Here is a 25,954-nt window from a genome sequence, read left to right on the forward strand (position 1 = left end):
CAAGTCTGGCTTTTTTCGCGTTTCGCATCACTTATAGCAGTTTAGGTCCCAGATCTCCGCGTCCACACTGCAGGCCGCCCTGACTCCGGCCGTGGTCCAGTGCTCGCCTGCACGAGCATCTTCGGCCGTGTCCCGCGAATTGGCGGTCAGGCCCGGGGCTGATGCTCTCCTCCGCGCCCGCTGTAGCCCCGCGGAGCTCCCTTGCCGGTGCACCAGGTGCCGCTGCCCCGCCCCGGGGGCGGTCCCGGCGCGGCCCCGCCCCGGATCCTCCCGCCGCCGCTACAGCCGGGCGGTGCGCACCCCGCTCGGTCGCCGCCGCGGAGTCCCCGGAGCGCACGTGGCGACGCCATGGCCCGACTGGTGTTGCAGGACGGGTCGGTGCTGCCCGGCCGCCCCTTCGGGGCCGTCGGGGCTGCCGCCGCCGGGGAAGTCGGTGAGTGTGGCCGGGGGGCCGGGATGTCGTGGGGCGGCCCGAGACAGGCGACGGCGCGGGAAGGACGGGGAACGGGGGATCCGGCCTAGTCCGCGGACTCCCTCAGCTCGGGGCCCTCCGTGGGGCCTGTCTGGGGCGCGGGGTTGGGGTCGGTCCGGTTGTGCTCGGCTCGGTGCCCCCGGCGGGACGCGGGGCCGGGGCTGGCCCCCCCATCACCCCCATCCCGCTCCCCTGCAGTGTTCCAGACTGGCATGGTGGGGTACCCCGAGGCCCTCACCGACCCCTCCTACAAGGCACAGATCCTGGTGCTTACCTACCCGCTAGTCGGTAACTACGGAGTGCCCCGGGACGAGCCTGACGCCTTCGGCCTCAGCAGGGTGAGCGAGGGGCCGCGTATCCCGTCGTGGTGTCGCTGTGGCGCGTGGCAGAACGGGACGCTGCACGGTGCCAGGCCGGGATGGATGGCACGAGGTGCCAGGGCGGGACGGTGCAGGGTGCCAGGGCAGGCAGTGAGCGGCACATAGTGGCAGGCAGAGGTTTGACTCCGGTGCTGCAGGGCCCAGAGCCGCAGTGGGGCCCAGCATGCTCTGACTTGGTGAGGACTGGGGCTGGGCAGGGGGAGACCCCAGTGCACTGGGATTGGGGTGCCCTCGCAGCACATGGGGTGTGGGGCTGTGTATCTCCTCACCAGGGCTCTGTTGCAAGGTGGGAGTCTTGAGGCCCTGGGACAAGGCAGGGCTGGGGCTGGGCAGAGGGGCTGCTCGAGGCCCCAGCCCCCTCCCAGCCCCTTGGCCTCCACACTGCCCCGTCCCAGGGCAGAGTCCAGCCCTGCTGCAGCCGTGCTGTGCCGGCCTCCCCACGCCAGCCGCGGGGGGTCTTGCTGTTAGCAGCCCTCTCCGGGCCTGTGGTGTGTGGGTCTCTGCTGTGGCCTGTGCTTCCGGGAACCAGAGCCCTGATCCCATGGGACAGGACATACTGGCATGTCTGGACCTCGCTGGCGAGGCTGTGGGCGGAGGGAGTGGTGCTTTCCCATCGGCTTGGTTTGTGCTGCAGCTGTGCCAAGCTGAGGGGTCCTGCGGCATGGGCTGTGTTGACACGTGGGCAGTGGGCTGCAGTCCAGCAGCACTGTGGGGGCCTGGGCACCCCATCCTGGAGCTCCCTGATCTGGGGACTTTGTTGGACTAAGGCTCAGCCTTGCTGTGATAGGTGTGGGACAAGGTAGGGGTAGTGACAGCCCAGCAGTGGGAGGGCTGGTCCTGTGCTATGGGAATGGGGTCCATATTCCAGAGGGCCTGGTGACCCTCTGCCTTGCCCTGCTTACCCTCTGTCCCCCCAGTGGTTTGAGTCCAGCAAGATCCATGTGGCCGCGCTGGTGGTGGGCGAGTGCTCAGAGACCCCCAGCCACTGGAGTGCATCCCACTCCCTGGACCAGTGGCTGAAGGAGCAGAACATCCCTGGGCTAGAAGGTGGGACTGGGGAGGCAGCTGAGTAGGGTGGGGGGTGGGGGCTGTGGATCTGCGAGTTCTGAACCAAACCCATCTCTGTGTTGAAATTTGCCTGCCGGGGGTTTGACCTGTGTTGGCATTTGGGGGTGGTGCTGCTGCCATGGCGCGGGGTCCTGCTGGGGTGGGCCGGGACCGTGGGATTGTGTCTCACAGCCCGTTTGCAGGGGTGGACACCCGGGCGCTGACTAAGAAGATCCGTGAGCAGGGGACGCTGCTGGGGAAGCTGGTGCCGGATGGGACCCCTGAGGGGAGCCTCTCCTTTGAGGACCCCAACAAGAAGCACCTGGTGCAGGAGGTGTCACTGAAGGTGTGGTGGGGGATCTGAGCGGGGCTGGGGGCAGCAGAGGGGGCTGTGGAGCCCCTCACTTCGGGAGGCTGGCCCCAGCAGGAGGCCGGGTGATCCACTTCCCCTCCCGCAGGTGCCACGCGTGTTCAACCCGGGCGGGTCCCTGCGTGTCACGGCCCTTGACTGCGGCCTGAAGAACAACCAAATACGGTGCCTGTGCAGGCGGGGGGCGACTGTCACTGTGGTGCCCTGGGACCACCCGCTGGACCCTGCAGGTGAGATGGCAGTGGTTGGGACAATCTGGGCTCCCACCAAGTGGGGCTGGGGTCTGGCATAGGGACTGTCTGCGTGGGTGGTGCTGGGGACAGCAGGCACCTGTGTCCTGCTCAATGCCGTGGGATGGGGAGCCTTGGTGTCATCATTCCTGGGGGCTTTGGGGCTTGGGGCCCTCAGTGTGGTACCACAAGAGCAGGGCCATGGGCTCGGGATGCCTTGCTGTGATTGGCATGGGGGACTCTAGACTGTGGTATTGGTGTGGCTCTGTGTGGGAGGGGCCATGGGGGACTGGGAGGGCCTTGCTGCCACTTGAATGGCGGTTGTGGGGTCAGAACACCTTGGTTGCAACCCTGCTGGGGTGTCGGGCAAGCTGCAGGTGTTTCTTTGCTGGTAGCCAGGAGTGCCTGCTGTGACCCTGTGGGGACCCTGGGGGCCCTATGGTGATGTCAGGGGGCTGGGGGGCCCCACTCTGATCCTGCTGCTCTCTTGACACAGACTTTGACGGGCTGTTCATCAGCAATGGCCCTGGGGACCCACAGCTCTGCCAGGAGACAGTGTCCAGCCTATGCCAGGTGCTGGATGCACCCCAGCCCAAGCCCATTTTTGGGATCTGCCTGGGACACCAGCTGCTTGCCCTGGCCCTTGGTGCCCGTACCTACAAGATGAAGTGAGTGAGGGTCCAGAGTCACTGCAGGGGTCCTGGCTGCTGGGGCTGCCTGACAGCTGTCCCACCACCCAGGTACGGGAACCGCGGGCATAACCAGCCCTGCCTGCACGAGGACACGCAGCGCTGCTTCATCACGGCGCAGAACCACGGCTTCGCAGTGGAGGCGGGCAGCCTCCCGCCCGGCTGGCTCCCGCTCTTCACCAATGCCAACGACGGCTCCAACGAGGGCCTCGTCCACCAGCACAAGCCCTTCTTCAGGTGTGCGTGGGGCTACAGCAGGGGGCCTGGGGCTGGGGGGCTATGTGGTCATAGGGATGTGCCCTGCCTGACCCCCTCCACAGTGTCCAGTTTCACCCCGAGCACTGCGCTGGCCCCACGGACCTGGAGTGTCTCTTTGATGTCTTTGTGGAGGTGGCACGGGACCTGCAGGACGGGCGTGGCAGCGCCCGGACAGGTGGGTGAGAGTGTGAGGGACAGCCGGCACCATGGGCCAAGGGCTGTGGGATGGGGCTGTGCACGGGGGTGCCCTGTCCCCAGCGTGCCACATCCCCCCAGTGCGGGAGCGCCTGCAGGAGTGGCTGAGCTACACCAAGGCGTCAGCGGGGCACTTGGATGCAGCCCGACCCCGCAAGGTGCTGATCCTGGGCTCCGGTGGCCTTTCCATTGGGCAGGCGGGCGAGTTTGACTACTCAGGGTCACAGGTGAGTGCCCACCCCAGGGCATGGGGGCGGTAGGGGCCACAGGGGGGTGGCAGGGGCCCGGGGCCACCAGGTGTGATCCCTCTGCTCCTCATAAGGCCATCAAAGCACTGAAGGAGGAGAACATCCAGACAGTGCTGATCAACCCCAACATCGCCACAGTCCAGACCTCCAAGGGACTGGCAGACAAGGTGTACTTCCTGCCCATCACCCCTGAGTACGTCACCCAGGTGAGCACCCCAGGATGCTGGCTGGGAGGGGGCGATTTGGGGATGCAGGGATGGCAGAGTTGCGGGATGAGTGTGGGGCTGGGCTGGGGGATGGCCTAGAGCCTGGTGCATGTACAGCTGGGTGGGGCAGCACAGGTGAAGTGGCAGCTGGAAAACACAGGACCCACCATGGTTTGTGTCCCACCGCCCTGTGCCCCCCAGGTGATCCGGAACGAGCGGCCCGATGGGGTGCTGCTGACCTTCGGGGGGCAGACAGCCCTCAACTGTGGCGTGGAGCTGACCAAGGCGGGTGTTCTGGAGCGTTACCACGTGCGGGTGCTGGGCACCCCTGTTGCCTCCATTGAGATGACAGAGGATCGCAAGGTCTTCGTCGAGAAGATGGAGGAGATCGGGGAGCACGTGGCACCCAGCGAGGCTGCTGCCTCCCTGGAGCAGGTCTGGGGTGGTCTGGGGGTCTGTGGGGCAGGGCAGGGTCCCGTCCTTCCTGTTCCCACCATGGCCCCATTGCTCCTTGCAGGCGCAGGCGGCAGCTGAGCGGTTGGGGTACCCAGTGCTGGTGCGCTCTGCCTACGCCCTTGGGGGGCTGGGCTCCGGCTTTGCCAACAGCCGGGAGGAGCTGGTGGCTCTGGTGAGCCAGGCCTTCACCCACACGTCCCAGGTGCTGGTAGACAAGTCCCTGAAAGGCTGGAAGGAGATTGAGTATGAGGTGGTGCGAGATGCCTACAACAACTGTGTCACGGTATGGGATGGAGGGAGGCCTCCGGGCTGCTGCAGAGGGATAGATGTGGGGCAAGTGCTGGGGGCTGGAGGCTCCCAGTGCACCTTGTCCACAGGGAGGGCTCCCCAGTGCCTTCCATGGTGCTGGCACAGCTGCTGTGTGCCATTGGGAGCTGCACCCTGTGAACCAGAGCCCTGCACCCCTGTGCTGTGGTGTTTACCCCAGCTGTCCACCCAGTGGAACATGCTGTGTATTCCAGTCCTGGCTGGGCAGGGGAGGATGTGGTGGGAACTGGGAGGAGCCCACCATGGACAGCACATGGAGCAGTGGGGAACCGCAAGACTGAAGTGACCCCGCTACTGCCAGGTGTGCAATATGGAGAACCTGGACCCGCTGGGGATCCACACGGGTGAGTCCATCGTGGTGGCGCCCAGTCAGACCCTCAATGACACCGAGTACTTCATGCTGAGGCGCACAGCCATCAAGGTGGTGCAGCACCTGGGCATCGTGGGCGAGTGCAACATCCAGTTTGCCCTCAACCCTGAGTCAGAGCAGGTACTTCCAGCTCCCACTCCTGATCCCTGGCTAGCCCTGCCCGGGGGGGATCTGGGTCCTGCCCCATGCTGTCCCACAAGGCTGTGCCGCACCAGCCCCCCTGGCGCTGCAGCGTTTCTGAGATGCAGTAGGTCTGGCCGTGTCAGCGGCTTGGCCTGTTGCACGGAACCCACTGACCCTGCCTGCCCGCTGCCCACAGTACTACATCATTGAGGTGAACGCCCGGCTCTCCCGCAGCTCGGCCCTGGCCAGCAAGGCCACTGGTTACCCGCTGGCCTATGTGGCTGCCAAACTTGCCCTGGGCATCCCCCTACCCCTCCTCAGGTAAGGTTCCACCACAGTGCGGGACCAGGTGCTGCCTTGAGGGGATGGCTCCAGCTGCTGACGCCTGTCACCTCTTCAGGAACTCTGTCACCAACTCCACCACAGCCAGCTTTGAGCCCAGCCTGGACTACTGCGTGGTGAAGATCCCGCGCTGGGACCTCAGCAAGTTCCTGCGTGTCAGCACTAAGATCGGCAGCTCCATGAAGAGCGTGGGTGAGTGCAGGGGGGCAGCACTGCTGGGCACGTGGTAGGCATGGGATCTGCTTGCTCACCTCACCTTCTGCAGGAGAGGTCATGGCCGTTGGGAGGAACTTTGAGGAGGCATTCCAGAAGGCTCTGAGGATGGTAGACGAGAACTGTGTGGGCTTCGATCACACTGTGAAGCCGGTCTCAGACATGGTGAGCACTGGGGTCTGGGTGTCTGTGCTGGCTGTGCTGTTCTGGGGGGAGAGGTGGCCACCTGCCTCCCTTGGCCACACTCAACTCCTGGCCTGGCAGGAGCTGGAGACGCCAACGGACAAGCGAATCTTCGTGCTGGCGGCAGCCCTGCGGGCTGGGTACTCCATCGAGCGGCTCTATGAGCTGACCAAGATTGACCGCTGGTTCCTGCACAAGATGAAGAACATCACGGACCACGCGGTGCTGCTGGAGTCGTACCGTGGTGAGCAGGGCACCATGCCGCCCGCCGTGCTCAAGCGCGCCAAGCAGCTCGGTTTCTCCGATAAGCAGGTGGCCCTGGCCGTGCTCAGGTGAGATGGGGAAGGGGAGGCCCTGTTTTGCTCCCTGCCTCGGTCCTGGCGCTCACCCAGCTCTGCGCAGCACCGAGCTGGCCGTGCGGAAGATGCGACGCGACCTGAAGATTCTGCCGGTGGTGAAGCAGATCGACACGGTGGCAGCAGAGTGGCCAGCCCAAACCAACTACCTGTACCTGACCTACAACGGCTCTGAGCACGACCTGGCCTTCCGTGAGCCTCATGTCATGGTCATTGGCTCCGGCGTCTACCGCATTGGCAGCAGTGTCGAGTTCGACTGGTGTGCCGTTGGCTGCATCCAGGAGCTCCGCAAGGTCAGATGGGCCCCAGCACCCTGTGGAGCGAGGGCTGGGTGTCCCTGGTCAGCGGATGAGGCTGGGTAGGGGTTGGGGGCTCTGGGCTCACCTTGTCCCACCCCTCAATAGATGGGCTTCAAGACGATCATGGTGAACTACAACCCTGAGACAGTGAGCACTGATTACGACATGTGTGATCGCCTCTACTTTGACGAGATTTCCTTCGAGGTGAGGGGGCTGGGGCCCTGACAGCTGCAGGGCTGGGTGAGGGCTGCCATGGCTCGGTCCCAGCTGCCCCCCTGCCCCGCACTGTGCTGCAGGTGGTGATGGACATCTACGAGTTGGAGAATCCTGAGGGCGTGATCCTGTCCATGGGCGGGCAGCTGCCCAATAACATTGCCATGGCCCTGCACCGGCAGCAGTGCCGCATCCTGGGCACCTCCCCGGAGGCCATAGACTCAGCTGAGAACCGCTTCAAGTTCTCCCGCCTGCTCGACTCCATTGGCATCAGCCAGCCCCTCTGGAAGGAGCTCTCCAACATGGAGGTGGGCCCAGCAAACAGGAGAGGGCTGCCTCAGGGTGGCTCTCCGTGTGTGTGCTGAGGTTCCATCTCTCCCGCAGTCAGCCAAGCACTTCTGCTGCAAGGTGGGGTACCCCTGTGTCGTGCGCCCTTCCTACGTGCTGAGCGGTGCTGCCATGAACGTCGCATACTCAGACAGCGATTTGGAGAAGTTCCTGAGCAACGCCGTGGCTGTGTCCAAGGAGCAGCCTGTTGTGATTTCCAAGTTCATCCAGGAGGCCAAGGTCCATCCAGGAGGCTGCTCCAGCCCCAGGATGCCCCCTGAAAGCCCCTGCCCCCACCCCAGGGACAGGCTGTGACCATGTTCCTGCTCCTAGGAGATTGACGTGGATGCGGTGGCCTGTGACGGTGTGGTGGTGGCCATTGCCATCTCGGAGCACGTGGAGAATGCTGGGGTGCACTCAGGTGATGCCACACTGGTGACCCCCCCGCAGGACATCACCCCCAAGACTCTGGAGCGCATCAAGGCCATTGTCCACGCTATTGGGCAGGAGCTGCAGGTCACGGGGCCCTTCAACCTGCAGCTCATCGCCAAGGTACCTGGGGCTGGGGACTGCACAGTGCCAGTGGGAGAGCACCCCACATCCTCAGCCCTGCCTCATTCTGTCCCCTCTCTCCTAGGATGACCAGCTGAAGGTGATAGAGTGCAATGTCCGTGTCTCCCGCTCCTTCCCCTTTGTCTCCAAGACCCTGGGCGTGGACTTGGTGGCTCTGGCCAGCCAGGTGATCATGGGTGAGGATGTGGAGCCCGTGGGGCTGATGACAGGCACAGGCATCGTTGGTGTCAAGGTGAGTGGGGGCCACAGGGCCAGGCTGGGGTGCAAGGCCAGGCAGCCCCTGAATGTCCCCTTGCCCCCAGGTGCCCCAGTTCTCCTTCTCACGCCTGGCGGGCGCTGATGTGGTGCTGGGTGTGGAGATGACCAGCACAGGCGAGGTTGCCTGCTTTGGGGAGAACCGCTGCGAGGCGTACCTGAAGGCCATGCTCAGCACCGGCTTCAAGATTCCCAAGAAGAACATCCTGCTGACCATTGGCAGCTACAAGGTATGTGGGGTAAATGTGCTGGGAGGCTGGGGTTCCCTCTCTGCCGTCTGACCGGCCCCTGGTTCCTTTCAGAACAAGAGTGAGCTGCTGCCCACAGTGCGGACGCTGGAGAGCCTCGGCTACAACCTCTACGCCAGCCTCGGCACTGCTGACTTCTACACCGAGCACGGCATCAAGGTCAGGGCTGGGGGCCTGCAGGGCCAGGGCCAGCCCAGGGTGTTGCAGGGCCCTGACATGGTCACTGCCTGCAGGTGAAGGCTGTGGACTGGCACTTCGAGGACGCAGATGGTAGCGAGGCTGGTGCCCGGGAGACCCAGCGCAGCATCCTGGATTACCTGGCTGAGAACCACTTTGAGATGGTCATTAACCTCTCTATGCGCAACTCGGGGGGCCGCCGGCTCTCCTCCTTTGTCACCAAGGGGTACCGCACCCGGCGCCTGGCTGTCGACTACTCTGTGCCCCTCATCATCGACATCAAGTGCACAAAGCTTTTTGTAGAGGTGGGCTGGGGCATGTGGGGACCATGGGTGCAAGGAAAGGGAGCAAAGCAAGGTTGTGGAAGTCCTGTTGTGGGTGCTGTGGGGCAGGCGCTGTGTGTGGGTGTCACTGTGCAGGGCGTCACTGTTTTTGGGGTGCAGCTCGGACAGGCATCATCACCCTGGCCCTGCTCCTGACATACGGTCCCTGCCTCATGGCTGCTGTTTCTGCAGGCGCTGGGCCAGATTGGGGCAGCCCCGCCACTGAAGATGCATGTGGACTGCATGACATCCCAGAAACTCATCCGTCTGCCAGGTGGGTGCTGCCAGGGGGACAGCATGGAACTGGGACAGTGCTGGGAGTCGGGCTGGGCACATCCACAGGCACTGTGGAGAGAGATGTTTCTGTGCTGCACTGGTGGGATGGCCCTCGTCCCTCGTAGCCCCTGTGGCCAGCAGCTGCCAGTGCTGACACTGACACTCCCCAGGCCTGATCGATGTCCACGTCCACCTGCGTGAGCCGGGTGGCACCCACAAGGAGGACTTTGCATCGGGCACAGCAGCCGCCCTGGCTGGGGGTGTCACTATGGTGTGTGCCATGCCCAACACCAGCCCTGCTGTCACTGATGCCACCACTTTCGCCTTGGCACAGAAGGTGAGGGGCTGCTGCCAGCCTGATGCTCACATCCTCTCCCTGGGTGCTGCCGTGCCAGCCACGGTGGCTCATTGTCCATGGTGGGCTTGCTGCCGGTGGTGGGACTGGTCCCACCACAGCACCCACTGCCTCTTGTCCTGCAGCTGGCTGAGGCTGGGGCCCGCTGTGACTTCGCTCTCTTCCTGGGGGCTTCCTTGGACAATGCTGGCACTCTGGGCCCCCTGGCTGGGGCAGCCGCTGGGCTCAAGATGTACCTGAACGACACCTTCTCCAGCCTGCAGATGGACGACGTGTCCCTGTGGATGGAGGTGAGCAGGAGCGCAGGGGCTGGCACAGGGCAGATCCGCTCCCGGCACCGGTGCCCACCAGCCCCATTTCCCCTAGCACCTGGAGCAGTGGCCGCGGCACCTCCCCATCGTGGCACATGCAGAGCGGCAGACGGTGGCTGCCGTGCTGATGGTGGCCCAGCTGTACCAGCGTCCTGTCCACATCTGTCACGTGGCCCGCAGGGAGGAGGTGAGCAGGGTGAACTCTGGGTTCCAGGGATGGAGCGTGTGGTCCTGTGGGTTCTCCCCTAACCACGGCTGCCCCAGATCATCCTCATCAAGGCGGCCAAGCAGAGGGGGATCCCGGTGACGTGCGAGGTGGCCCCGCACCACCTTTTCCTGAGCCAGGATGACCTGGGGCGCCTTGGGAAGGGCCGTGCAGCCGTGCGGCCAGCGCTGGGCACCCGCCAGGACGTGGAGGCGCTCTGGGAAAACATGGACATCATCGACTGCTTCGCCACTGACCATGGTAAGTCCCAGGGAATGGTGGCCATGGAGCAGGGAAAGGGGCAGGGACAGCCTCCGGTGACCAGCCCTATCCTGCAGCACCCCACACGCTGGCGGAGAAGCAGGGGCAGGAGCCGCCCCCCGGGTACCCTGGCCTGGAGACGATGCTGCCGCTGTTGCTGACGGCCGTCTCTGAGGGGCGACTCAGTGTGGAGGACATCGTCCAGCGCCTCTATGAGAACCCTCGCAAGATTTTTGGGCTACCAGCGCAGGAGGACACCTATGTGGAGGTGGGTCCTTGCCCACCCGCCCCAGGTCCAGCCTCCACCCTTCTGTCTCTGACCCACTGTCCTGGCAGGTGGACCTGGAGCACGAATGGATCATCCCCAGCAGCACAGTCTTCTCCAAGGCCCATTGGACACCCTTTGAGGGCATGAAGGTGAAGGGGACAGTGCGGAGAGTAGTCCTGCGTGGGGAGGTTGCCTACATTGATGGGCAGGTAAGGTCCTGGGTCCTTTTAGTCCTGTATCGAGGGTGTCCCCCATCACAGAGGGGGTCCCCCAGCACTGACCTCGTTTCCCCAAGCCCATCTCTGCCATGGCTGCAGGTGCTGGTGCCCCCTGGCTACGGGCAGGATGTGAAGAAGTGGTCCTCGGGAGCTGCACTGCTGCCACACGGGGCCCCCACCAAGGAGAGTGTGAAGGTACTGGTGTGCATTGAGATGGCAGGGGGTCCCTCTCCGCCCTAGCTCCAGCTTGGTCTCTCGTTGCAGACCCCTGAGCCGTCCCGGCACGTGGCTGGTGATGTTCTGCGTGGACGAGCCCCCAGCCCCCGCCGGCCCGGCCCTGCAGGTGACGCCCGCTTCCACCTCCCGCCCCGCATCCACCGAGCCTCTGACCCCGGGCTGCCAGGTAGGGGGGCGGCCGGTGCAGTGGGCGGGCAGTGGGCACGCTGCCCGGGGCTGGGTCTAGGAGCGTGGCTGGGCGGCCCCGCTGATGCCGGCCCTTGTGTCCCGTTCAGCATTCCGGAGGCTGGGAGCCGCGCACCGCCCGGGCGCCCGAGGCACCGGTAATGTCGGGGAGGGACTCACTAAAGGCACTAACTGCAGCCCATGAGTGCATCCCCTCCCCCAGGTGCCGTGTGGGCCCCAGGCTGCCTGTGCTGCCCACCATGGGCCCCTGCTGGCCACCAGCACCAGGACTGGGCGCTGTAGGACAGGGCACAGCCGTGCTGCCCGCTCCCCTCCTGCCCCAGCCTGCGCGGCACCTTGGGGACTCCTCGCCTGCCACTGTGATTTGGGGGTGGCCAGTTGGGAATTGCGGGGCACGCAGGGAGAGGGTCGCAGCGCAGTGTGGGGCTTGGACTGCCTATCTCTGGTTGACCATCACCCTGGCATCAGGCCCATCTTGATTTCACATGATGTTGCCAAGTGCCAGGAGGGCTGTGCCACACTGGCAGCACACTGGGAGGAGACCAGGGCCCAGGGTGCCACCGATCCCCACAACCCCTAACACCACTGCTCCCCTCTCCCACCCAGCTGAGGACACTCGTGAGAAGGTCAGCAGGAAAGCAGCAGAGCTAGGTGAGTGCAGCAGGGGCCCACAGTGGGGATCCGGGGTCCGTGGCTGGTGGCTGGGCTCCTCAGGGCACCCCCACGGACTGACCAGCTGCTCTCGGTGCCACAGATACGGCGGTGGTGCAGGACAGCCACTTCTATCCACTGGGCCCTGTCCCACGCCAGGCCTCCCCTCAGCGTGCCACCCACTTCCAGACCTCCCCACTGCTGCACCCCCTTGTCGGGCAGCACGTCCTCTCTGTCCGGCAGTTCTCCAAGGAGCAGGTGCCTGTCCGGGCAGGTGCGGGGGCTGTGGGTGCTGTGGTGCTTCCTGCGCCCAGGCTGAGCCCTGGTGCCTCCCGCGCCACCTGTCCCCGCAGTTGTCCCACCTGTTCAACGTGGCACACACCCTGCGCATGCTGGTGCAGAAGGAGCGCAGCCTGGACATCCTCAAGGTGAGCCGTGCACAGGGTGAATACCTGTCCCCTGGGCACCCCGAGGGAGCCCGGTACCAGGCGGGGATGCCAGGGCTTCCCGAGGTGACAGCCCGGCCCTGCAGGGGAAGGTGATGGCGACCATGTTCTACGAGGTGAGCACGCGGACCAGCAGCTCCTTTGCAGCAGCCATGAGCCGGCTGGGTGGCTCTGTCCTGTCCTTCTCCGAGGCCACCTCCTCAGTGCAGAAGGGCGAGTCGCTGGCTGACTCTGTGCAGACCATGTGCTGCTACGCTGACGTGCTGGTGCTGCGGCACCCCCAGCCTGGTGCGGTTGAGGTGAGAGGGGCTGAGGGAAGCTGTATCCTTTTCTGGAGACACTGGGGACTCTGCCCCAATGGCAGGGATGGTGACCTGTGCTATGGGGCAGGGATGTGGTCCCCAGCTGGGCAGGGATTGGTGGGAATCATGTCCTGCCTGCGCTCACCTGCCCTGCCTTGCTGGTGCTCCCAGCTGGCCGCCAGGCACTGCCGCAAGCCGGTGATCAACGCCGGGGACGGGGTGGGGGAACACCCCACGCAGGCGCTGCTGGACATCTTCACCATCCGCGAGGAGCTGGGCACAGTCAATGGGATGACGGTGAGGTGCAGGGGCCAGAGGGCACGACTGGGGGTCCAAGGGGCCCTGTCTAGGCCCTGAGGGGCCATGGACAGGCTGGGCTGACCACTCTCCCCAGATCACCATGGTGGGTGATCTGAAGCACGGGCGCACGGTGCACTCCCTGGCCCGCCTGCTCACCCAGTACCGCGTCAACCTGCGCTATGTGACCCCTCCTGGGCTCCGCATGCCCCCTGACATCACCAGCTTTGTGGCCTCCAGGGGCATCCAGCAGGTGAGGAGCAGGGTGGGGGGCTGGCCCTCACACAGTCCCCAGCCCTGAGACCCTCCCCCCCAACCTTATGGTGCTGCCCCAGGAGGAGTTTGGGAGCATCGAGGAAGCGCTGCCGGACACAGATGTGCTCTACATGACCCGCATCCAGAAGGAACGCTTCCAACGGGCTGAGGAGTATGAGGCTGTGAGTGAGGGGAACCTAGGTCCTGCTGCCCTGAAGGGGCAGGGGGACTCCCCTGCCCCAGCTCAGGGCTCTGTGTGTCCCCTCAGTGCTTCGGGCAGTTCATCCTCACACCCCACATCATGACCCGGGCCAAGGAGAGGATGGTGGTGATGCACCCCCTGCCCCGTGTCAACGAGATCAGGTGGGGAGGGGGGGAACAGAGGCAGGGGGGCTGCAGGGTACTGGGGGGGGGGGGTTGGAGGGAGTATCAGGGGAGGTGTCTGGGAGAACGGGGTATGAAATATACGGGGCAGAAGTGGGGGTTCTCAGGGCACGGGGGCTGTAGGAGGGCTCTGGGGGAGCTGTGGCCGTGGTGTTGCTGGGGAGGGTGGCAGGGGCATGGAAGCTGCAGCGTGCTGGGGGTGTCGGGGAAGGCGGCAGTGGGGCCGGGGCAGGAGGGCTGCAATGTGGTGGGCAGGGTGGGGGGAGCTCAGAGTGATGGGGGCTGCGATTGCTGGGTTTGGGGGGGACAGGCTCCATTGTGCGGTGGGTCACGGGTCCCGGGGGGGTGTCAAGACTCCCACGTGGGTCAGTGGTTCCAGGGGGCATCCGGAGGGCCCCGGGGGGTGCCGGAGCTCCCGGGAGGACTGGGGGCCGCGGGTGGGCCCGGGGCCGGTGCCCGCTGATGACGTCTTTCCGCAGCGTGGAGGTGGACTCGGACCCGCGCGCCGCGTACTTCCGGCAGGCGGAGAACGGGATGTACATACGGATGGCGCTGCTGGCCACGGTGCTGGGCCGCTACTGACCAATAAACGCTCTCGGTCGCGACACGGCATCGCGCCGCGACACGCGTCACCGCGCCGCGACGCGCGGGGCCATGGCGGCGCTGTGGAGGGGCTGCGGGCGGGTGCTGGCGCGGCGGCCCGGGGCGGCGCAGGCGCTCACAGCCGGTAAGGGACGGGCCCGGCTCCCTGCGGCGGCCACGGCCTGAGACCCCCGGCCCCCGCACACAGCCGCCCACCTAGAGCACAGCCCCCCCGTCACACTGGCCGCCCCTCCCCAGCACAGACTCCCCCCTGCACACCCCGCTCCTGGCCCCTGCTCTCCCTGGCGCGCCGCCCCCCCCGCCTTGCACACAGCCACAGCCGGCACAAGACCCCCGCCACACACACAGCCCCCAGCCCCGCTGTGGGGGCACCGTCACAGGCAGGGGAGGACACAGCCCGGGGGCTTCCGGTGCCTCAGGGGTCTGTCTTAGGGGGGAAGAGGTGTTGCCATGCCCCAAGCTCAGCAGGGACCCCTGTGTGTCACCGGGTGAGGGACCCTGGCCCACTCCTGGCTCAGGAGATCTGTGTCAGGGGTCTGCGCTGGAGCCAGAGGGGTAGTGGGGGGCTGTAAGGAGGTGCAGCCCTCACACACAGACCGGGGGCTGTCCTGGCCCCCCCCTCCCCTGGGAGGGGATGGATGCTGGGCTGTAACACTGGGAATTCACAAGGGCTCGGGTCTTCCGTGTTTGCCAGCACTCAGTGGTGAAGGCATAGGGGTGCTGCCTGAGGAGAGGCTCCCAGGGCCCTGCACAGGGGATTGAATCCCCCTGACACTGCTGCTGCTTGCAGAGCTGTGAGGTGCCATAAATCTGTCCTGGTGCTGGCTCGTGGCTCTGCTGCTCCAAGGGTTTGCAGCCCTGGGCACTTGGCAGCTGTGTCCCCCACTCTCCTGCTTCCTCCCCCCAGCCTGCCTGAGGCTGAGTCTGGGTGGTGGGAGAGCCTGTCCTGCTTGTGCCACGTGTGCTCAGGGCTGTGCTGCATTGAGGGCTGGGGGAGTCCCTGCATGCTCCTTGCACCTCCTGCTTGTGCCCTCCCTGTCACCACCACTTCTCCCTGCCTTGATTCTCCCTGCCCTGCCCTCCTGCTCCCACCAGCCCAGGATGCTGGGAAAGCACAACCCCAGGGTCTGGGGGTGCCCTGCTGAGCTGGGGGCTCCCCTCACTGTGCAGTCACTGGCCCTCAGTCCTGATACCTCCAGGGGGTGGCACGATGCCTCCCTGACCGGCTGCTGGGGTCCTGCCAGGCCGCTTTGCTGTTCCCGCTGTTATTTTTATCGGATGTCATGGAGTCTATTGCTGGCGCCTGCGGCACCGGGTGCTGCTGGCAGCACATTCCCCTGTGCTTGGCAGGAGGCCACTGTGGAGCTGGGAGGGGCTGTCCAGGGCTGGCTTTGCCCGCACTTCCCCTGCCCAGCGTGGCCCTGGGCTGGCTCTGGCCCCGGCTCTGCTCTGCCTGTTGCTGGTTCACATCGGTGCTGGTGCTGCTGTGGCACAGCCCCCTGTCCCTCGGGGCTCTGTCAGCCTGCGGGGGTGTGGGGCTGAGCCCTGGCGGCCATGGCCTATCTGTGGATGCTGGGCTGCTGCTGGATATGGTTCCCCCATCCCAGCCGTTTCTGCCTTCGGGCTGGGCTCTCCCTGCTGTGGCAGGTGCCCAGCTCCAGCCAGGGGGATGTGAGTGCTCCTGCTCTCCTTGGAGCTTGCACCAGTGATCCCCAGCCATGGCCAGGCTCAGCCCCTCAGCTGCTGGCTGTACAATGGTTCGTGCAGCTTCCCGTGTCCTGTGCCCTGTCCCAGGTACATCCCAACCTCCAGCCCTGCCTTCTCTTGCTGCTCCTGGAGACCCCAGTGCTGCCAGCTGGGGCCAGGCCAGGGAGCTGCTGGCAGTTGGCTGTGCCCGCTGTGTCCAGCCACACTTGCTGGCTGAGCTGCTGTCCGAGGGCTCTGGGGCCAGGCAGGGCTTTGCCTCCTGCATCCTGGGCCCTGGGCCAGGCTGCCAGCAGAGCCTGGACACAGTGGGCAGTAGCACGTGCCTGCAGCCGTGACCCTCCTGTCCCTCTCTGCCTGTGGAGAGCAGTCCCCTGCTCCTGCCATGGCAAGGCCGTGGGCATGAGGATGGTGCCCTAGTTCGGTTTGGGCCCTATTTGGAGTCCTCTGGTCACAAGAACAGCAGCCTGGGGGTCGGCTAGGCACCCCGGGCCCCAGGCTTGGCTGGGATGGAGGCTCTAACCCCGCACAGCAGCTGTGGCTGGGCTGTGCTGGTGGCACCCTGGGGAGGCAGTGGTGCCAGAGTCATTACAGGAGGCTGGATCTGGCTGTATCCCCAGGCCCAGGCAGGGATGCGCAGACAGGTCTGTCCCTCCCAGCACAGCCTCATCACTGCTGGGCACTGTACCCAGAGCCTTCGGCACTGGATGAGTGACAGCGGTGCCTGCTGTGTTCTCCCTGAGCGCCGTGCCCTGCACACAGCTCCTGGGACTGCAGCTCCTGGGAGTGCTGCTCACGCAGGCAGCCAGTGCCCTGGCTGTGCTGGCCTGGAGTCCAGCACCTGCTGCCACCCCCTGCCCGGTGCGGTTGTGGCCCATGAGCTGGTGGGACTGCTCTGCCATCGTGGGGTCGTGCGGGGACTTTCAGGGCTGGGGAACAGACCCTTGGATCTTGGGGCTGGTCTGGGGTGGGAGATGGAGCCTGTGAAGCACCAGGTGGTGCTGCTGGGAGTGCAGCAGCTCTGTGGGGCTGCAGAGCCTGGGCTGGCCCTGCCGGTGAGCTCCAGGGACTACATGGCATGGTGTGGGGACAAGGAGCTGGGCCCTTGTCCCTGAGGAACCACCGACAAAGTCCCTGGGGCAGGGCCGGTACCGAGCTGGGGTCATGGCTGGGGCTGTTGGGACAGGGGCTGTGGGGCCAGCGCCCGCCAGGCTGAGGGCTTGCTGGGCTCAGGGCTTCCAAGGACGGAGCAGAGCAGCAGCGGGGCTGGAGACCTGCCAGGGAACCGTCCCAGGGAAGCGGGGAGAGTGAGCAGGAGCCGCCAGGGCCGGGGGAGCAGCTGGGGGGGCAGCACTGGGCCAGCTGAGTTGCGTCGAAGGGGTCAGGAGTGTAGGATGGAGCAGGAGCTGCCAGAGACCCAGCCGGGCAGCACCCCACCGGGGACACTGATCTGGAAACAGGGCCAGGAGCTGTGCCAGCAGCCAGCTGTGGCAAGGGGTTGGGACAGCCTGGGCAGCAGGGAGCACGTTCTGCCCATCCCGGCTGGTGGGGGGGCAGGGGGGCGGACACAGGCAGACAGCTGCTCTCCGGGGAGGGGATCACAGTCGGCAGAGCCTGCTTGGTGTTCAGGGAGAGGTTTGGGGTGCTGTGGTAAAGGCTGTGGTGGAAATCACGGGCAGCAGCTGGGCAGGCTCTGCTCTGAGAGCCCCAGGCACCGTGGACCCTGGATGACAGGTCAGCCCCATGCCCAGGTCACAGGGAGGAGGTGCAGCTGGACACCGTTTCAGCCAGAGATGCTGCGGTGTCCTGAGAGGCCTGAGGCACTCGGCAGAGTGGGACACCTGTGCCGTGGGGTTTGGTGCAGGCAGTGGGGAGCTGCAGCTGGGACAGAGCCGGCAGGGCTGGAGCAGCCTCAGGCATCCTGGGGCAGGACGGCAGCAGCAGCGGTGCTGGGACAGGGGCCCAGCCGTGGGCAGGTCACACAGGGGTCTTTCCCACCTAAATGGGCTGTGCTGGTTGCAGGGGCCCTCATGGGAGCTGGGGATGTGATTGCGCAGCAGCTGGTGGAGCAGCGGGGGCTGCGCGGGCACCACTGCCCCCGCACCCTGAAAATGATGGCCATTGGCTTCTGCTTCGTGGTGAGTGGCAGCAGGATGGGATGGGATGGGATGGGATGGGATGGGATGGGATGGGATGGGATGGGATGGGATGGGAGGCTCCTTCAGCAGGGTGGGACTGTGGTGGTGCCGTGTGAGTTTCGCCATCCTGGTGCCACCTCCAGCAGCCGTGGACAGGTCCAGTTCCATGGAGCAGGAGCAGCATAAGACAAGCTTGTCCTTGTGGTCCAGGGCTGGAGCAGGGCCATGTAACCAGCCCTGGAGGTCCGCCCTGTGACCAGGGAGGGCAGGTGCTGCTCCTCATCCCCTGGCTCCTGCAGGGCCCTGTTGTGGGCAACTGGTACAGGATCCTGGATCGGCTCATCCCGGGGAATACAAAAGTTGTGGCTGTGAAGAAGATGGTCCTGGACCAGGTTGGTGTGACATGGGTGAGGGTGTCGTGTGGGACTGGGGCAGCGGGATGGGGCAGTGGTGGCAGCCATGTCCCTATGGCAGGTTTCCATCCTGCTCTGAGAACCCAGTGCCTGAGCTGGGCCCAGCCCCACTGCAGTTTCGCAGGGGCTGCCCATGGCCAGCCTGGCTCCCAGCACCACAAGCTCCTCAGCCGGGGCTCCTCTCTCACAGGGGGCTTTTGCACCGTGCTTCCTTGGCTGCTTCCTGGCTGTCACGGGGGCCATGAACGGGCTGTCGGTGCAGGATAACTGGTCCAAGATCCAGCGGGTATGTGCTGCTGCCCTGGGCAGCACTGAGGGGCCCTGAGCAGCTGTGGGGCCCCAGCAGCTCCTCCCCGTGCTCTGGCCCTGACGGCTGCTCCCATTTGTTTCCGTGCCCATGCCCAGGCACTGGGTCCCTGGCCCCTGGCTGTGTTGGGTGCCCAGTGCTGACAGTCCGAGTACTGGTGCCAGGGCCAGTTCCTGTGGCGTGGGTGTCCTGTGGGCGAGTACTGGGGTCCCACTTGGGCCAGACGTGGGTGCCATGGGCAATGCTGTCCAGCCCTGCTCCTGGCTGGGTCTCCAGAGCAATTACTGAGATGACTCCCATTAGCAGTAATTGCTGGAAACTGGTGTTAACACTGAGTCAGCGTGTCCAGGGTGAGTCACTGGGGAGTGGGTGCCCACCTGCCACAGGCTGAGGCACACTGGGGTGGTCGCATGGCTGCCAGGAGTGGCAACACCAGCCTCAGTCACTGATGCTGCTGGAGCTGCGTGTGAAGGCCCCCAGCCTGGCTAGAGCTCTGCCTGAGTGCCATCACCCAGAGTCCATTTCTCTGCATGGGGGCACCCAGTCAGCAGCCTGCTACCCACTGGGCTGCCAGTACGTGCCCCTCATTCTGCCCCAGGGTGCAGGAAGTGAATCTCGGGGCAAGAGCACATCACCTCTGCTTTCTCCAGGCTCTCCAGCCGATCTATGGGGTGCTCCAAGCCACCCTAAGGGCACACACGAACAGATCTTGGGCACAGGCAGCACTCTGAGCACTCCCATCCATCTTCCCCTGCTGCATCCTGACCAGCTCATGCCATGGATTTTGCCTTGCCTTCGCCAGGGAATCCTGGCATGGTCGGTGATTCCTGCGAGCTGTGGCTCCTGGCAAGCCCTGACCTGGAAGGGGGTGATGGGCTGGCAGCTGGGCAGCAGTGCTGGCAGCACCTTCACCTCTGGCTTGGGGTGCATCCGCCTCTCCCCACGCAGAGGAAGCGTCAGCAGAGCATCCATCACCCCGCACCCGCTCACCCCGTCCTGGGCTGCTGGCCAGCGCCAGGAGGAGCCCGGCCTCCTGGCTGAGTCACGGCCAAGCTGGATGAGGGACTTGTCCTGCTGCCACGGGACAGGGATGCGACACGGCCATGACTGTGGCACAAGGACAAGGCAGCACCTTGGCCTCCCAAGGCGGTTGCCCCAGCTCAGTGCCCTTCTCCATCTCTGCCCCGTGGTGCCAAGGAGGGGGCGGGGGGAGGACTGAGATAGAAAGGGGCTCACAGCTCACACTGGGGAGACGAGCCATCTGTCCATGTGCCCTGGCTATAGCACAAGGGGCTCTCAGTGGGGAAGGTTCTGGTCACCGTCTCCCTGCCACCCTCATGGACACAGCTGTGGCAAGGCATGTGCAGGGCTGCAGGGGCTCCGTGCCCAGAAGTGTGGAGTTGGGGGGACCAGTGTCAGGGATGGAGGCCCTCTGAGTGCTCACAGCTCCTTTTTCTTGCAGGACTACATGGATGCCCTGATGACCAATTACTGTGTGAGTGCTGGCAGATCTGTGTCCCTGTCCCATCTCCATGGGGCTGCCATGGGCTCTGTGGGACACCGAGTGCCAGGCAGGGCTGGGTGTGGGGCAGGGACTCTGGCAGGGCTCCTCACTGCTCTTCCCCTTCTCTGCCCAGATCTGGCCACCTGTGCAGATTGCAAACTTCTACTTTGTGCCCCTGCAGCACAGGTAGTGTTGCGCCCCTGGCCCCCAGTCCCTGGCCCCCTGAGCCAGTGGCTGCAGACCCTGTCCCTCTTGTCCCCAGGCTGGCTGTTGTCCAATGTGTTGCCATTGTCTGGAACTGCTACCTGTCCTGGAAAGCGAATCGGATGTGAGGCAGAAGCCATGTCCCATCCCTGTCCCCAGCCTGTGCACTGCCTGACCCCACCGCAACTCAGAGCCCTTGGAGTGGGCACACATGGCCGTGGACAGGCTGGGCCATGCAGGGTCCTGGCAGCAACCATCCCGCTCTTTTCTCGGGGGAACGCCGTCCCCTGTGGCCACAGCCCCCACTGCCGCAGGGAGAAGATGGTGCCAAGGCAGGCCTGGATCTGCTCTAGTTGTGCTGTGCAGCAACTCTGCCCATGGAGCACTTCTCCATCTGTGCTCAACCATTTCCTAGCCCTTGCCTGCACACAGGGTGCTCCTGCCCTGAGTGTCACTCTGTCCTTCCCCATGGCACATCATGGGGGAAAAGAGGAGCGGAAATGGAGCAGGGCTGGCCCTGGGCTGGCTGTGCCATGGGCACAGAACTGGGGTCAGTGCTGGCTGGGGATGCTCCCCCTGAAAAGGGGGTTTGCTGTGGACAGTCGGAGCATCAATAAATGGTGGTTTTCACTCTTGATTTCCATGGCCCCTGGGGCTGCCCAGCGTGTCCCCCAGGCCCTGAAGATGCAGTTCCAGAGCAACCATTCCTGTTACGGATCAACAAATTCACTCTGCCTCATCTCAAGGCACCGAGCATGGGGCTAGGGACTGCAGGCTGCTGGGGTGGTCTGCCCCACTGGCTAGAGAGGGGAGGGGGCTCTGGCAGAGGGTGGATGATGGTTTAGGGGGTCATCAGGTCCCACTGCAGCTGTTCATGGGCTGTGATGGTGCCCCCACAGCTGCAGAGCAGTGAAATGAGGTCGATGGAGCCAGAGTCCTGATGCTGTGTGCAGAGTCCCCCCAGGGTCAGGGTGTGCTTGATGCAGGGCTGTGCATCTGGAGAGGGTTCAGAAAGGGTTGGGGGTAGGGCTAGAGCTGGGTCTGGGACAGGGCCACAATCCACCTGTGCCATGTCCAAGATGAGCCTGCCCATCCTGCCAGAGAGAAGTCCTGCAGAGCTGCCACCGCCTGCGCTGCTTCCCGCTGGGAATGTGTGTCCATATTCACCCTACACTGGCGGTGAGCAGACGCAATCTGGCTCCCACAGTGTGCCTGCCCAGCACATCCCTGCCAGGGGCTCCAAGTGGAGCTGGTGGGACCACGGTGGTTCATCTCACCTCTGTGGAGCCCTCAGCTCTGGCCCCCTCACCGGTGCTATTGCAGCCCCCCCGCAGCTGGACAGAGCCATCCCCATGCTGTTGGCACCAGCTGGGCTCTGCCAGCGCAGCCTTCATGGAGGGGATTCACCGTCCATCCTTCCACCCTCATCCTACCCCTGGACTGGTTCTGCACTGACCCCAGCTTTGAGGCTGCTGCAGCCAGGTGGGTACAACCTGAAGCACAGAGGAGACAAATCCTGTGCAGGCCTGAGGGGTGAGGCAGGGGACAGCAGGGGCTGCAGCTGCAGCCCTCTTCCCCCGAGCAGTGCTCACTGGAGCAGCACAGGACTGGGACCAGGTGATGGGACCATGCACAGACAGCACCAGTGCTTTGGGGGGCCTCGGGTTCTGTATGGGGCTCAAGCTCACTACAGCCAGTGGGGTGGGTGCTGTGGATGGCAGGAGTTTGCAGCTCTGAGGTGTTGAGCCTCTTGCAGCTCCCTCTGGGGGTGCAGGAGGCTCTGGCTGTCAGCAGTGAGTGAGCTGCGAGCATGGCAAGAGCCACGTGGAATGAACCACTTGTCCCCAGGAGCAGCCGCCCCAGCATGGGGCTGCCAGGGCCGGGGGGCTGAGCCCAGCTCCTGCTGAGGGCTCTGCCCTGCCACCGCAGGAAGCTGTGCCAGGTGCCAGCCTTCATGCCGGATCACGTCATGGGGGCATGACACCATGTGCTGCTCGCTGCGGGCAGGGGCGTGCACCACCACCCCTGTGCCACCTGGTGTGGGACACACCGTGCGAGGGGCCAGGCTGAGCTTCTCTGGTCGGCTCTGCCCCACGCTGGCACTGTGGAAGGAGCCTGATGTGGCACCGGCACCGGCATCGGCGCTGGGTGTCAGCTCAGCTGCACTCTGCTGACAGCATGCGGTGCACTCGGGGTCTGCTGGCAGCATGCGGTGCACTCGGGGGTCTGCTGGCAGCATGCGGTACACTCGGGGTCTGCTGGCCGCAGGGTGAAGCACTCGGGGTCCACTGGCTGTGGTGTGAAGCACGCAGGGGTCTGCTGACGTGGTGTGAAGCACTCGGAGGGAATGCCAGCAGTGTGGTGCACTCAGGGGGGCTGCCAACAGTAGTGTGAAGCCCCAGCAGCCACCTCAACATTTGGCAGCGGTGCCGGTGCCCCGACGGAACACCCTGCATCCAGCACGGCGCTGCCGGCTCCGGTGCCTTCATTCTATGACTCACAGGACTTGGCCGGTGCTACCGCTGCGCTCGGGGCGTCTGCGGCCTCGGCCCCACGGTTTCACCTCGGCACTGCCCGCTCTGCCCGGGGTACCGAGCCACAGCCAGGCTGGGGGCCCCCACCCGTGACCGTCCTGTCCCGGAGCTGCCGGCGATCGGGGTGTCCCCACGCCCACCCAGGGATCCCCCCCCGCCGCCCCGGGTCCCTGTTTGGACGCCGCTGTTTGACGCGGCCGTTCGGCCCGGGAACGCGAGGGTTCCACGCCGAGAAGCCGCGGCTCACCCCGGTACAGCCCCCTGAGGGCTCACCGGGAGCTCACCCGGATAGCTCACCGGCCCGGCCCCGCTCACCGACCCCGGGGCGCCGGCGCGTCGCGACCGTTCAGCACCGCGGACAGCGGCGGAGAACGAGACTGGGGATGCGGCAGAGCCGGGAGGGGGATCGGGGAAACCGGGAGACCGGGAAAGCGAGGGTTAGCACGGCCCAATGCACCTGCCCGCACTCCCCGGCCCCGCCGTGCTTCTTTGGTGGGCGTCAGAAAAGAACCGGAGTGGTGGCTCCCGAGACCGGGGAGAGCAGGCTCTGCCGCTCCGCCCCTCTGTCCCTCAGCCCCGTCCCGCCGCCGGGGACCCGCTCCCCGCCGCCCGGGTGCCCCCCGCCCCCGCCCCCCGCCACCCGGTGCGTGCCCGGCGCTGACGTCAGCCCGGGCTCCCGGACCGATATAACCCCCGGCCGCGCCGCCGGCTCAGCTCCCGCGGGACGGATCGCGCTCGCTCCGCCGCCAGCACCGGCAGGAACAGGGCACAGCGCACCGGGTACGGGACGGGGCTTGGGAACCGGGCAGGGACAGCACCGGGCCGGGGGCGCGCAGAGGGGACGGAACGGGGCGTGCGGGCGCGGAGGGGGCTCCGCACGCGGGACGGTCCCCGCGCCGCCGGGGCCGCGATTCCCGTCGCGCCTCCGCAGCTGCCCCGGTCTCTGCTGTGGCGCTGAGCCCCTGGCCCCGTAGGTGCAGAGGGACCGAGGATGCGGCGGGCACTGCTCACCCTCCTGCTGCTGCTCGCCCGCCCGCCGCCCGCCGCCGCCCGCCCCGCCACCACCGACGGCTCCATCCCGGCGGCCGGGACCGGGGCTCAGGACCACCCGCTCTGGCCGCCGCTGGCGCCGCCGCCCCCGGGGCCGTGGCGAGGGCGGCGGGACGAGCCGCCGCTCTCCATCGACCTCACCTTCCACCTCCTACGGCACCTCTTGCTGCTCGCCCGCGCCCAGAGCCAGCGCGCCCGCGCCGATTCCAACCGCCGCATCCTCGACGCCGTGGGGCGCTGACCCCCCCGCGGAATGCCCGAATGCCCCGAACCCCCTGTAACCGTGGGGCTGCACCGGCCTCCAGCCACCGCCTCGGCCTCTGCCCTGTAGGGCGCTCGGCACCAACACCGGCACGGGCTAAACCCGCCTCGGCCCCAGCGCTGGGGCGAGTGGGAGCAGAACCGGCCCCGGGACCAGCCCGCACCGATTTTGTAATAAAACGTGGTGGAAACCCGAGGCGTGAGCGAGTGCGGGGTGGGGGCAGCTGGGGCTATGCAGGGCCAGGGATTGGGCAAACTGGGAACGTGCTCACTGGGAATGGGCTCACCAGCAACGGGGGAATGGGGGAATGGGCTTGTCGGCAATGTAGAAGGGGCTCACCAGGGATGGGTAAACAGACTCATTGGGGGTGGTGGAACGGGTTTGCCAGGAAGGGGCAAACATGCTCACCGGGAACAGGGACAGGGCTCACTGTAGAGGGAGAAAGGGCTCAGAAGTAGGAGACAGGATGGGCTGGGCCAGGGCTGAGTAGGAGCAGCTGGGCCAGCAGCACAGACCCACCAGCACTGGGAACAAGGCTGTGTGTGTGCCTGGGTCAGGAGGTGACACACCATGTTCTTCAGAGGGGATGAGATGCTCACAGCCCCCCAGGTGTGGGAGCAGTAGGAAGCAAAGGGGGCAGAGGGATGGGAACAGTGGGTCCTCACCAGCAGTGAGCCAGGGACAAGGGGGCTGCACCCACCTGCCCGCAGGTGAGGACATGAGCAGGGAAGCAAGCCCTCCCCAGGAGGGCGGAGGGGAGGGCTGGGAGCTGGGGGAGGGACAGACACAGGCCCTTTGTGGGAGGACATGGCCACCCATGTGGGAGCACCAGGAGTGGGGGGAACCTCTGTGGGACACACGATGCTGCTGAGTGGGTCAGGGCTGGAGTCGTGGGTAGGGAGGGGGGCACTGTGGTGGGCCATGTCTCAGGCCTCCAACCAAGAGGACAGGGATGAAGCCTGCTGAGGCAGCTGGGGGAGGTTCAGCCTCCTTGTGGGTGGCCCTGGTCTTTGCCGGGGCCTCCAGCTTGGTCTGTGGAAGGTGTCCCTGCCTGCGGCACTGGGTGGGACTGGGTGTCCCTTCCCACCTAAACCAACCAAAAATTCTATTATAACATCCCAATACCTGCTGGAAGGGCAGCATGGCAGGGCTGGAGCAGGAAGTAATGTTTTTGTACCTGGGGAGGACTGCGTGGGGGTGTGGCAGCAGTTGAGGTCAGTGCTCAGGGCAGGCGGGAGCACAGGCAGCACAGTGCTGGCAGGGTGTGCAGCCCCCAGATCTCAGGTGAGCTGCTTCCAGTGACCCAGTGGCTCTGGTAGGAGGCTGCTCCAAGGAGCAAAGCAGTTGGGGAGCACAGCCTTTGGGAACAAGCTCAAGGCTGGCGATTCCCCACTCCAGGCCCTGCTCCAGCTGCTCATGCTGTGTCCATTGGGACTTGGAAGGGGAAATTCCACCAGAGCATACCAGAGTACCCTGGAGCTGGAAGGCCATGCTGGCAAGGATTATAGTGGGACGATCCCACCTAGGAGATATTTATACCAGATGGGAGATATTTATACCTGACTTGGACAGCCTGCTTCAGCCAACCCTGACAAGCAGGGCTGGGGCTGGTGGGGTTCTAGGGGCCTCTTGCCTCTCATGCAGCTGTGGGTGGCTTCCCAGGTAGAGGGACCACAACCCCTCTGGGCAGCCTTTTCCAGGCA

General features: G+C 65.4%; 3 protein-coding genes across 12 annotated transcripts; all 3 read left to right on the plus strand.

Moving 5' to 3' along the window:
- The first annotated feature begins 264 nt into the window (after window positions 1-264).
- Window positions 265-14,142, plus strand: CAD (carbamoyl-phosphate synthetase 2, aspartate transcarbamylase, and dihydroorotase). Of its 3 annotated transcripts, XM_039568961.1 has the most exons (45): window positions 266-433; window positions 671-810; window positions 1,770-1,899; window positions 2,103-2,245; window positions 2,358-2,499; window positions 2,996-3,167; window positions 3,240-3,425; window positions 3,509-3,621; window positions 3,723-3,868; window positions 3,964-4,095; window positions 4,297-4,530; window positions 4,613-4,834; window positions 5,180-5,368; window positions 5,568-5,692; window positions 5,772-5,905; window positions 5,979-6,091; window positions 6,191-6,441; window positions 6,512-6,758; window positions 6,870-6,968; window positions 7,061-7,285; window positions 7,362-7,544; window positions 7,638-7,856; window positions 7,942-8,109; window positions 8,180-8,362; window positions 8,435-8,539; window positions 8,614-8,862; window positions 9,073-9,154; window positions 9,327-9,493; window positions 9,637-9,801; window positions 9,878-10,009; window positions 10,087-10,288; window positions 10,366-10,556; window positions 10,625-10,765; window positions 10,874-10,969; window positions 11,039-11,177; window positions 11,287-11,334; window positions 11,804-11,848; window positions 11,952-12,106; window positions 12,202-12,276; window positions 12,381-12,593; window positions 12,768-12,893; window positions 12,991-13,146; window positions 13,229-13,330; window positions 13,417-13,511; window positions 14,012-14,142. In XM_039568961.1, exons 1-45 carry the CDS (start codon window positions 349-351, stop codon window positions 14,112-14,114), a joined length of 6,768 nt encoding a protein of 2,255 aa, XP_039424895.1. In that variant the 5' UTR covers window positions 266-348; the 3' UTR covers window positions 14,115-14,142. The 3 variants fall into 3 exon arrangements, with proteins under 3 accessions (XP_039424894.1, XP_039424895.1, XP_039424896.1); XM_039568960.1 differs by having other exon boundaries at window positions 265-433; window positions 5,979-6,441; XM_039568962.1 differs by lacking the exon at window positions 11,287-11,334.
- On the plus strand, window positions 14,112-23,563 carry MPV17 (mitochondrial inner membrane protein MPV17). 8 transcript variants are annotated; one of them, XM_039568968.1, is made up of 6 exons: window positions 14,112-14,259; window positions 17,862-17,977; window positions 18,277-18,369; window positions 20,160-20,192; window positions 20,335-20,387; window positions 20,464-21,042. In XM_039568968.1, exons 1-6 carry the CDS (start codon window positions 14,187-14,189, stop codon window positions 20,531-20,533), a joined length of 438 nt encoding a protein of 145 aa, XP_039424902.1. In that variant the 5' UTR covers window positions 14,112-14,186; the 3' UTR covers window positions 20,534-21,042. The 8 variants fall into 8 exon arrangements, with proteins under 8 accessions (XP_039424902.1, XP_039424899.1, XP_039424901.1 ...); XM_039568966.1 differs by lacking the exon at window positions 14,112-14,259 and adding an exon at window positions 18,581-18,676 and having other exon boundaries at window positions 14,277-17,977; window positions 18,121-18,369; XM_010391895.4 differs by lacking the exon at window positions 14,112-14,259 and adding an exon at window positions 18,581-18,676 and having other exon boundaries at window positions 14,277-17,977.
- UCN (urocortin) lies at window positions 23,564-24,446 on the plus strand. Its single transcript, XM_039568969.1, has one exon. The coding sequence runs from the start codon at window positions 23,931-23,933 to the stop codon at window positions 24,228-24,230; it is 300 nt and encodes a 99-aa protein (XP_039424903.1). The 5' UTR covers window positions 23,564-23,930; the 3' UTR covers window positions 24,231-24,446.
- Window positions 24,447-25,954: the final 1,508 nt, after the last annotated feature.

The sequence above is a fragment of the Corvus cornix genome, chromosome 3 (assembly GCF_000738735.6).
Source record: "Corvus cornix cornix isolate S_Up_H32 chromosome 3, ASM73873v5, whole genome shotgun sequence".
NCBI classification, from domain to species: Eukaryota; Metazoa; Chordata; class Aves; order Passeriformes; family Corvidae; genus Corvus; species Corvus cornix.